Source organism: Podarcis gaigeae, assembly GCF_964106915.1.
Source record: "Podarcis gaigeae genome assembly, chromosome: 15".
NCBI classification, from domain to species: Eukaryota; Metazoa; Chordata; class Lepidosauria; order Squamata; family Lacertidae; genus Podarcis; species Podarcis gaigeae.
The window spans coordinates 28530781-28543337 of record NC_139692.1 but is presented as its reverse complement, the minus strand read 5'-3'; the positions used below and the strand labels follow the sequence as shown (position 1 = coordinate 28543337).

Sequence of the window (12557 nt, the reverse complement as noted above, 5' to 3'; positions counted from 1 at the left end):
TATAATCGATAAACAACATTCTAACATAATTCCCCGGTCTCTCCAGATGGCTCGCTGCAAGGTGAAAGGCTGTAGCTATGGCATCATCTGTTGACCTATTTCTCCTATAGGCGAACTGATGTTTATCAAAGTCCGGTGGAAAACTTGTCCTAAGGTGTTGAAGGACCAAACTCTCAAAGCATTTCATCACTACAGATGTTAATGCAATAGGTCTGTAGTCATTTAGGCAGTTAGTTGCTGTTTTCTTTGGGACTGGGACAATGGTGGCTGCTTTCAAACATGATGGAACACAAGCCGTTTGCAGAGAGATGTTAAAAATCCTTGTTAGGACCCCTGCTAGTTGATTGGCACAGTTTTTTACCACTATCCCCAGCACCCCATCTGGACCAGCAGCTTTACTGGCATTCACCGCCCTCAATGCAGCTTTCACTTCATGGTCATATAGAATAAGTGGCTTAGAGTTTGTAGGCTGGCAGGCAGGAGCTAAGATACCCGATCTTTTTACCTCATAGCGTGCGAAGAAGATGCTCAGCTCCTCAGCCAACAAATCATCGGCCTGAACAATGTTCCTCATATTGCCCTTGCAGTTGGTGAGATGTTGCAGTCCTTTGCCACACTTGTTTCATGTTGTTATCGGCTAGGCAAATTTCCAGTCCCTTTCTTAATTTGTCTTTTTCACTGCAGCCATACACAGGCCCAGCCATAAGCCATGGCTTTACATGTATGAGCTAATTGCACCCATTTGCTCTAGGCTTGCAAGCAGAAGGAAAAAAACCATAGTCCTTTGCTTAGCATTTAGTTTAAAACAGAGATTCATGACTTGTTTTGCCCCAAAAGGAAAAGGAAAAGAAACCAGGAAAGGATGTGGTTAACTTGTACTAAATTGACACTTAGTGCAGCATAAAAACACCTAATTAGGTCACTTAAATAACAAGGTGCTTTAGAGTGTTCAAACCACTTCATGGACAGGGCTATCCACATTGCAGAAGACAGCCATAGCTTGTTTAAGGCCACCTACACAGTTCATAGCAGAGGTAGCTCTACAGCTCAGCTGTAGCCACTATGTTAACATTTGGCTCTAGCTGAGGAGCCAATGTATTTTCAAGCTGTGGCTGAATGCAGCCTTGCTCCATAAAGGGGTCTACACGGACAATCAGAAATCCTGCCAAGCTAAGTCATTCACTGCAGCCCTAATTGATAGCTTGTCCTCTTAGATTTCAACAGAGATTTCCAATTTCCCTTCATATTTAAATGAAATACATTTGGATATAAGCTAATTGGTTTAATTGAAACTTCTCTCTAGACACACAATGAACTGGAACTAACTGCTATCCATCTGAACCTATCCATTACAGGGAAGCATGCACATATGATTCTACATTTAACTGCACCATTGCAGTTCTTTCTCTAATGCCCTTCAAGGTCCTATGGTGTCTTCATTTCTAATACTTTAACTTCATTTTACTGATGGGTGTGATGATAATGATAAGCAACAAACCGGTTGCCATCTTCAAGTCACTAATGAATGCACAGCAAGGTAATATAAATCTTATGAATATCTCCATCCAAGTAAGGTTGAGACTAGTAGATCAGCCAAAGGTGATAAAACAAAATGATACAAGAGCTATTTGACAGGAGTTAATACTTGCATTTTGATATACCAGCATATATGGAAGCAAGAATTAATCAAATTCTGTTTCAGAAAGGCTTTCAGAACAAACTAAGGAGAAAGTGTGCATGACACCACACATTCTTGTAAGTTATTGAAATACATGTCCTTTCATAATAAACAAACAAACAAACAAATATCAAAAAATCAAACATGGAGAGAATTATTCTTTGTAGAAATATCTTCCTCAAGCCTTTTTAAAATAACATTTTCTTTTTTTCTGAAAACAAGAGGGATATTACAGGAGCATATTAAAAACTTGCTACAAAATGTCAAGATGATCTCCTGCAGCACAGTCAAGTGCCATATCTAATTATAATAACATGTCATTTATTGGGCAACAGTGGTCATGGGAGGTAGAACCATTACCCCCTTTTCCCTCCCCACCCCTTTTTCCTTTCATGTCATGTCTTTTAGATTGTGAGCCGGTAGGCAAGTCTTGATTTGATTTATTGTACGTAAACTGCTCTAGAAGCCTTTTCAGCTGAAATTGGGATACAAATGCTCTGTGAGTGCATGTGTGTGGCCAAACTAAAGCCACCATATATTCAAATTAAGCTTAATAGTTACAATGCAATTGGATGGTGTTTGGCTTTGGTAGTAAAGATAAAGGTACCCCTGCCCGTACGGGCCAGTCTTGACAGACTCTAGGGTTGTGCGCTCATCTCACTCTATAGGCCGGGAGCCAGCGCTGTCCGCAGACACTTCCGGGTCACGTGGCCAGCTTTGGTAGTACAACTGTGTAAAAACACACAATGGCTGAATCCAGATAAGTGTGCTAGATTTCATTGCAGTCAAACCAACCTACTTGGGAGCCAACCCAATCTTGCCATGTTTCTGCCTTTTGCACAGCTGTCCATCCCATGGAATACAGTATGTTTTCCAGCAACACTCCAGGTTTTTGAAAATAAAAATGGATTTTTCATGTTAACAACTGCCTCTACCCCCACCCCCCATACAATGACTCCTTAGTATAGATGTTGGCAGAAATGGATCAACTATGCTATGGTGGCTCATTGCCATTTTGATATATTTGTATTATAAAAAATAAAATTGCAGGTGTGCTTTTTTTAAAATTCTACTACTTTGGGGGGATTAATAGTATTGAGTTGCCAGCCGAACCCAGAATGTTTGTCTCAAGTTTCACTTGACATGGTGCACTGCATGTGTCAAAGTATATATACTCATTGCTTCAATGTTATTGGACTGCTGTATTAATACTAAATGAGGAACAGCTCTTCTCATATGAACACATCTTTTTTCAAAAATATATATCCTGAAAGTCATATTGCTTGAATTAGCACTTCATTTTAAACCACAGTTTACTGTTAAAATGGAAATTGCTCCCGTAGTACTCCACCTCTAGCACAAGTTTAGTATTATGTCTAAACTGAGGACAGTTATCTGTTCTGTTCAAACAAAAATTGTTAAGTCAAGAAGATTGACTTAATGTTATGGTTTGCTTGGAACATAGCACCAAACTAAGGATTATGGCTTGCTGTTCCTGTTTGCACTAAAGTAGGAGTGATACGGGAGCCATCTGCATGTTCATGGTAAACCATAAACTATGGTTTAGAACAATAAGCAAATGCTGCCATTATCAGAATAAACTGGGTGTGCTTGGTGTAAAAATGTCAAGCTACATACTTCCCTTAAGGAACACTGCGTAAGTGTTCACAAAGCTAAGTGAAGAAAAGTCAAATAATAATGGCAACATAGCCTAACACATAACTCAGAGCACTAAAGACAAAACCAAGGAGATGAAATATAATGGTAGTCTAACCTGAACTTCTCTAAGCTAAAAAGGGGTTTAACATATGTCAGGCATAGGCAAACTCGGCCCTCCAGATATTTTGGGACTACAACTCCCATAATCCCTTACCAACTCCAAACATCTGGAGCGCTGAGTTTGCCTACGCCTGACATATGTAGTGACTGCAAACAAAATATGAATTACATGAAAGAGAAAGTGCTGGTGATGCTTTGTCCACATCCACACCCACACACCACAGTTTCATCTGTGAGGAAATTGAAAAGGATATGGAGAAAGTGTATTTAGGGCAACTGTAGTATAATTTGCTAGTCAATTAACTGCTGGAAGAATTTACCACCAGGTGATTGGATTCCCAGATTTACTTAGCAGAAATGGCCTTTCCATTCATCTTTGGCCACTTGCACACACACACACACACACACACACACACACACACACAAAATTATCTATATTTCCATCCCAATTCAGTCTACCAAAGCAGAATTCAGATATATTTGTCCACCAGGGGCTGTATCTGGGAAGAGATCAGAAATAGGCTTCTGGTTTATATGCTCTTTGTCCTATTTCTCTCACCAAGGGAGGAAAGAAGCAACTGAAAAGGGAGTCCTCACACTGATTTGACCATGGGATTTGGCATCTGACCAGTAACCATCAGGTGAGGTGGGGGTGGAGTGAGGAGAAGCAGAAATTAGTGGGGTTGGAGAGGAGACACTGATAAGCTCCCCAGCACTCTCTCACTTGACTCAAGCAACTCAATTACCTGTAAAACAATATTTAACACCAAGGAAAAACCATGTCATAAAAACTTATTATGCACAACAACACCCCCTCCTTCCAAAATAAACATTTCCAGACTGTAACATGTTTAATGGGATTCTGCCAAGTCAGGCAGAGTTTGAGCTGGCCACATTAAAGTAGCAGTGCTTGAAAGTTTTTTGTCTGATTATCTGCTGCAGATTGAGTTGACAAACTAAAGTACTTTCAACAGGCTACTCAGTGAAGGGAATGTAACCGGTTTTCCAGTCCAGGAGTTCTAAACAGCAGTGCTGGGATGACTCATTTCTTTTGCTTTCCACAATGCTACTTTCATTTGCAGCAAAATGCTCCTAAAGAGCTAAAACTACTGAAAAGTATATAGATTTGGGCAAAGCTAACAAGCTAGCTTCTGGATGCAATCAAAACTATTACACCATTCCAATGACTTATTTCATCTTAGAACGCTTCAAAAACTACTGCAGCAAGCCCAATATCTGTTGTCATTTATAGTGATTATCCCATATTAATTTCCTTTCATAGCTGTTCCAACTTTTTGACCTGATGTTGATGACTGATTCAAAAGCAATTGCCTGGGCACATTTACACAGCCATGAGACTTTGTAGAACAGAGTTGGGAACACAGGAAATATGTGTTGTGCTAGACACTGCACACATTTTAATTGTATATATTGTACTTCATTGTATTACAGTTTGAATTCCATAGAACTCATAATACAATAAAATTAATATAGAAAATAAAATATGAAAATTAAATGAGGGAGCACTGCAGACCACTCAAGGAGCACTCATAATCTGTGGACCACATTTTGGGAACCCCTGCACTAAAGCATCCACAAAAATTGGCTACATGGGTTGCCCAGGCTGCTCTAGTCCTCTCATGGCCCCACGTGTCTTAACATGGTACCAAGCACAAGCCAAATAATCCAGACATTTCTCTCTTGGTTTAAATGAGCATAACTCCTAACATGTGGACACAGCTCCTGAACTGCAGAGTCTGCTAGACAGAAAACTGGAGCTGAAGGCACATCAACTGCTCCCTGCTGAACTTGACACCATTGAGCAGGATCATTGCTGATCATGTAAAGTATGTGTGCCAACTACCCTGCCCAGGATAATCATTGTGGATTGTCAGTTGATCCAGAGAACTAAGGATGCTTCACTTTGCAGTGTAACATGAAGAGTCTAGTCCTGCTTTTCACTTTGAGGAAAGGCTGTCTGGTCTCTGCCTATTCTTTGTCTTCATGCAGGTTGTTCACCTCTGTTCCCACTACTCCCTACTTTACAGACTGAATAGCTGTAAAATAAAATGGTTTACGTGTGTGCTATCCTCTCAAAACCTTGTGTCTTAGAACGATTAGTAACAGCATTCTGCTTTGTTCAACTCTACAGATGAGAAATATGACCTACGCACTCAACGACTGGTATTTAGTTGAAACACCTGCACCTCATGCAGATAGGATAACTGCCCAGGTTTTTCAAGGTGACAACCTTGGGTACAGCCTAACGGATTCCACAGGATATGGCACTAGGCAAGTAAGAGAGAATCAACAAAAGGTTAATCCACATTTTCATTTTGATCCTCAAAAGTTATTTGCCAGGCATAGAAACAAATGCTTCAATAGGTTATATTAAGGGTCATCTGCCATCTTCAATTTCTGCCATTGTTATGCCTTGCTTCGGTCCACTGAGTAGCTTCCCTCAATGCACAAGTTTCAAAAATTAGGAAATGAGCCACAATATTCTGACAACTGAATGCTAAATCCTGAACCATCATTTCATTGGTTAGTTTAGGAATACAAATAACCTCACTACATGTGCAATCACTACAGAGACACAAGGACACATATACGCATGAGACTGCAATTCCAGGATAAATATTGTTGCAACCGATGCAGCAGAAGTTTACATTTCTCATTAAAACCTCAGCATTTCTCTTGATTAAATCTTCAGTATTCCTCTTACCCCACAACAAAGAGTGGAAATGTGAAAAAGAAGGACAGCAGAATATCATATAGTACATGCAGTGTTTCATAAAAGTCATGGGGAAGGTAAAGAAAAGTCTTATTGCTTACCTGACAAGAGATCTGTACAAGATAAACTAGTTCCTTGGATTCACAACCATTCCTTGTTACTTCATTCTGTTCCTCTGGGAGCGAAAGCTACTCCAAGCAGCAATGGGGGGGGGGGGGGGAGAGGATAGAGAGAAAGACCAGGTTAATTAACAAGAAGCGTACAAAAAGAAGGAAGTTCAGGTGCATCTTGCTCTATGATGTTTTGTAGATCAAGGAACTTAAACTTGTACTTTTTATCAGACAAAATATTTCACATTCCCTAGAACATAAATCTTTGTATATACTGTTTATTTTCTACACCAAACTTTTAAAAACTCAGCACAGTATGCCAGTAAGACAATTCAGAGAGTTCAACACAAAATATTAAATCCCCAGTCACCAAATACTGCAAAATTCATGTTCAGAGAGGCATTCACACAATCTGCTATGAATATTTATGGGGATCTTGTTGTAACTAACCACTTCATTATATTTTAAGATGCTCAAGCAGTCTCTAAATAAAAGATGTCTAAATTTTAATGAAATTGGAGAAATTTACAGTCACATGATATTTTATAGCAGAAATTTATCAAAATAAAAAGGCAATAAACACTCTATAGCAAGCATCCCCGAAGAGAGCTATATAATCTCAAATTATTCTTGAGTAGACAAAGTTGCCAGGCTTCACCTTGAAAATTCACCCAATCAGTGGGACTTGCTTCCATGAGCAAACAGGTGTTCAGCCTCAGTAAAGTATCCTCCCTTGACTAGACAGAATTTCATGAATATTAACTAATCCACTATTAGTTGTGTATACCATTAGCTATATATTTCATAAAGAAATGAAAAATACATCACAGCCAAAAAACATCTTTGCCAGACTTTTAATTTATTTTAAAAGGGAATTCAGAGCCCATTTGGAACATAACCTACTGTCCTGTGTTTGTACCATCTATTCAAAAACAACAATGCTGCACAAAATATATGAAAAGTGCACTGTATGGAACTTAAGCAGGCCAAAAACAGACTATAAAAATGAAAATATAGCATTGATTAGCAAAGACTGTGAGTAAACATTCCATAATATAGGACATCTCAGTCGTGGACGATTATAATGACGATACAAGACACACTGGACTAGGCCCCTCCCTGTGTCAACCATATTTTTAAGACCTCTCATTCCCCCACCCTTCTGAATTCACAGTGTGAAATCATTCCTAACATAGGGCTGGTCAACATCCCAGCAACATCTGAAGGGCAGTAACTCCCATCAGTCCCAGCCAGCATGACCAGGGATAATGTGAAGCCCAACAATATATGGAGGCCACTATGTTAGCTAACCTTGTACTAATGCAACAATCTAGAAAAGACCGAGAAACTAAAACTAGATACTCTAAACTCACACAGACGGGGGTCAGGAGCTGCTGGGGTCTGAACTGGAGCCACAGAACTGTGAGGCGGCCTCAGGCTGGTCAATGGACCGTTCTGAACTGTAAGGACTCTAAAAGACTTTCTAGTCTCAGTGAATCCTGAGCGACAACTCCTTCCACAGCTCCGGTGCGTTCTTGTGTATCCTCTAGCTGTCCTTCATTTCTGATTTCTGGCATTGTCCTGACTGCTCCTCCTGGACTCTGGTTCCTGCTTGTTCTTTGTCTCTAATTCCAGGAGTGCTCTTTTGGTCTTCAACTCCACGACACGCATGGCTCCCGACTCACTTCAAATTTCTGCCTACGGCTGAGCCCGACCACTAAAATGAAATAACAAAGCTACTTCTAACTGCTTTAGCCACTTGCCTTCAGTAAGCATTAATTGCTAGCAGAAACATACAGAAAAAATGACGGAAAGAAGAATAAAAAGTTGTATTGAACTATAGTCAGCCACGCTTTGACAGTAAATGGAAAAGCTTATGCTTTACCTGGCAATAAACATATAATTGTATCATGGAAACTAGAAACTTTTTAAAGTTTTCCAAAATGGAGAAGTCTCAGCTTGCTACTCTGCAAGCCAAACAAAAACTTGCAGCTGGCATGCCGGCTGCATATGATCCAGTATTTTATATTTGGGGGGGGGGGGGAGAGAATAGAGGAAGAATAAAACATTTTAATGTTTGAGATCTACTTCATTAACTAAGGGTCAGTTCCAAAACCATTCTTCATACCTAGGAACAGTCATGGCCCTTCCAGTCACACGAGTATCTCTGTTTGCGTTAAAAGTGCAAGAACTTATGAGGAATCCTGCCTGATCAGGCCAAAGGCCCATCTAATCCAGCATAATGTTCTCACAATGGCCAACATTTGTTCCTGAAAAAGCCCACAAGCAGGGCCCAAACAGAACAGTGTTCTCCTCACTTGTGATTCCTACAGGTATTCAGAGGCATTTTGCCTTGAACAGTGGAGGTAGAACAGAGCCATCATGGCTAGTGGCCACTGACCCTAAATACATCTACTTAAAGTAAATCCCACTGATTTAGCTGAAATGATTTATGCATATCATTGTTCAAACAGCATCATGAATTAAAAATGTTTCATGTACACTGATTACATACCACTTTCTGCCAATACATCCCAATTTCTCCTGAAAAGTATTCATGATGCTCAGGCCTACAGATGTCATTTAAACTATCCTCCTCCTACAGCTCAGTGGATTATATAATCCCTTTTTCCTCAATTGAGAAAATGGGTCATTCCATTTTCACAAGCAGAGGGGTGCAAGCGACCAATTTCTTTACATAAAAAATTGTCCAATTGCTGACAATACTAAATGAACTGTGGCTGTAGTAGAGCAATTGCTTTCATAAGATTAACATACTATCTAATATCAGATGTTCCGATCAAAACAAAGAAAGCAGTGAAGTGCCAAAAGAAAAACTAAGGCTGCAGTCTTACACACAATTACCTGAAAGTAAGTTCTAATGCTACTTACAAACACAACAATGGTGCCTCATTCTTAGCAGACAGTCCTGCATGGCACTGCATTGCAATTTTGTTATTCAACGCAATATGTAATGAATAAAGCATGAAATAGACTCGATATGAAAGCAGATACATACAGAATTTTGTTTAAAGAGCTCTATAATAATTCAAAAAAGGACATTTTATTCAGTTTTCTAAGGCTATTTACTCCATTGTTTATATTTCAGTTCTAAACCTATCTCCATGGGAAAAAATCCCTTCTGTTGCAGAGGTGCCATCCAAGCAAACATGCTCAGGATCTCACAGCCTTAAAGTGCTTTATCATCCAGAAAGTTCATGAATCTCATACTTATTTACAATGCATTCTTAGGACAGCATGTGTACATTTGTTCCGGAATTCAACACGTTGTTTGTGAATGAGTGGTAGTGGCATAAGCAGCAAGCAACCAAAAACCAACAAAAAGAGGATGAAATGAGATTGAACACTCATCAAGGTCTCCAGGACAATTAAGCAAAAACATTTTCAATGCTGCATATATAAGCAAGCAGTGGAGACCATTTGAAATAATCTCTTCTCTCCAATCAAATTTTGAGCTATCACTGTATGAATCTCTCTCAGTTGAGCAGATTTTGGACACTCTTTTATCTGGATTCAGGGGCCCGGTTCAGGCAGAAACCGTGGGTGTTTATTATGACACATAAGCCAGCATTAAACTCATGAAGGAATGAGGTTCAGGGAAGTAGGGAGCTGCCTTTTACCAAATCAGAATATTGTTCCACCTAGTTTGGTGGAACACTGACTTGCAACTTCTCCAGCAGGACTCTTTCCAGTCCTACCTGGAGATGCCAGACTAAACCTAGGATCTTTTACATGAAAAGCATGTGCCCTACCACTAAGCTATGGACCTTCTGAGTTAAAAGTTTGTTTGGTTGCTGTGTTTGCAAATAGTGGTTTGTTCAAATCACACCTTAGCAAGCCAGAATATCAGTATCCTGGGTTGTTAAAAGACTGTGGCTTGGACAAATTACTATTTGCAGAGTTTGGAAACAACAGCAAACATCAGAAGCAGCATATTTCTTGAAACCCAGGAAGGGTTCTCCTGTGGTTTTACAGACACGAGCTTCACCTGTTGACATCATGACTTTAGCACATCACACCCATATTTTTACCATATTTCTTTCTCCTCCGCAGAAATGTATACATTTGTACTGGAAAAGCAGTCTTAAAAGTTGTGTGAAAAACAGCTCAAAGAAACAGGGCAAGAGGTGGGAGTGGGCAGTTAAAACTTAATTACTACTGAAACACATCTAAGGCATAACTTATCTTAAAATTTATTAATGATAGTAAATGCAAGTTCCAATAAGGAAAGACAATAGGAAGATTTAGACAATATATTTGAAAAGGTTTTAACCACAATAGAACCAAAGAAGTGAGCTTTTCATCACTGTGTTGCTCTGCAGAGCATCTCTGGAAATGGTTTTCATAACTACTCAGATATATAATATGTGCAATAACCTCTATGCTGTCAAACCTTTAGCCTTCAAATCCACATGATTTATACAATGAACCTTCTAAGAGGTACTAGGAAGACCCACAGAAAGAAGTAAGTCTGCTACTAAGAGATGGCACCAGCAGGCCTTTTCACTCTCTAATAAATTCACTTCTTTAGAGCACAATCTACCATGCATCAGGATTTTTACAAACTAATTTTCAATGGAAGACATGCATCAAGGTGTCCTTCCGGCCTGCTTCTAGCACATACTGTGTGTGTGTACATTTTCACTGTCATAACTAGTAGCAGCACTTTCACATATATATTGGAGTCAGGATCAAGGCTAGTACATCATAAATGCTAGTCATGCTCAGAGTAGACTCACTGAAATTAAGACAGGTGACTATTGTAGATCCCTTAATTTAAACAGGCCTACTTCTGAGTAGATGTTAGTTGAATGAAACTCATAATCTCAAATGTAGGTACATGCAGTTATCAACACCACTGCAAATTAAATTTATGTTACAAATTCTAAATTTCTACTTTAAAAAAATTCAACTGGTCTTATTTCTTTGCAATATAAGATTGAAGATTAAAAACAATATTTGAGGGTGTATGAAGCGCTGAAATTCTTTTGTTAAATTACTTAATATTTTATTATAACTTATTTTAATACATTGGTTACATTTCAAAACTGTACATACAGAGGTTAATAAAATGCACATATTTACTTAATAACCACATTTAAATGTTGCCACTCTCAAAATGCTTCCCCAACTGTTTGTGCAGTTAAGCCCTTACATACTGCAAAAATAAAAATAAAAAGATCCTTTAAGAGCAGCCCCTGCCCATACAGACTACACTTACTCTTGCTACAAATGATCGATTCTTTCCATGGCTGGAATCCGTATCCAAGGCCTAAGAGTTCCAAGGCTGTCCTTAGTTTCCCAGCAGCTAATTGAAAAAACCTTCCAGGCAAGGCATCAGCTCTGAGACACGGAAATGCCAGCGTAGCAAAAATCAAATTAAAATCCTTGCATTCTGCTTGGTCGCCCCTCTTCCTGATTCTAATGTTCCTGTGGATGAATGTGCCTATGAATAGGGACAGAAATCTCCCTCGGTAGCCCTGTTAGCCTTTTCCACACTGCCCATTTCATGCTCAATTTGTGCTGAAGAGAAATCAGTGCTGTTCCTTTCGTTCGTTCTCTCTCTCTCTCTCTCTCTCTCTCTCTGGAAAGGTCCCACAAGACGAAGCAGGGAGCTTAACAAGTGCCAAGAGAAACAACGGCGGGAGGGAACGCATGCAAGGATAGTGTTCAAGTTAGGCACTGGGCTGGCTGCTACAACTAAGAATGCAAAAAAGTGACAGGGAGTTGCCATCAGACGTCTGCAGTAAAGCACCATCTCACTCTGTTTGGTTTCCAATTCCTGCTGCTTTTCTACTGATTTTACTATGCCTGATCTTACAAACCAGTGAAATCCCCTTGAAGTCATAAGTGCTAGAGAGAGTGCAATTCAGGCCAATATTCAGCTTCTTAACATCTATCCAAAAATCAAGCACTGCTGCTGCATGCTTCACAGATTTCTGGAAGAGAAACTAATAAAATGTGAAGGGCAAGTTTTTCTGCTGTTGAAATACAAATTGCTGCCAGAAACAGGTCCGTGCACAGCATTACTCAAATGTGCTAAGACTGCAGTGTCAGTTCATAGAAAAGATTTGTTAGGATCACATAATTAGATTAACATAAAATGCTGGGAAGGAAAAATTAGGAAGAGGAAAATTGGAAAAATCCACAGCTGTAACATCATTCAACATGCAAGCCAGGGCATCATTTTAAAAATCAAATATTTATTTCCCATCAAGGGCAGAATTAGACCCTT

General features: G+C 39.4%; 1 protein-coding gene across 7 annotated transcripts in view; it reads right to left on the bottom strand.

The window, feature by feature from the left end:
• Positions 1-12557, bottom strand: part of ARHGAP32 (Rho GTPase activating protein 32) — a 204860-nt gene that overhangs the window by 73073 nt on the left and 119230 nt on the right. For all 7 annotated transcript variants that reach the window (XM_083714264.1, XM_083714267.1, XM_083714265.1 and 4 more), the window contains one exon: positions 6293-6379. In XM_083714264.1, the coding sequence (XP_083570390.1) occupies positions 6293-6379 (87 nt within the window). The remainder of the gene's footprint in view (positions 1-6292; positions 6380-12557) is intronic.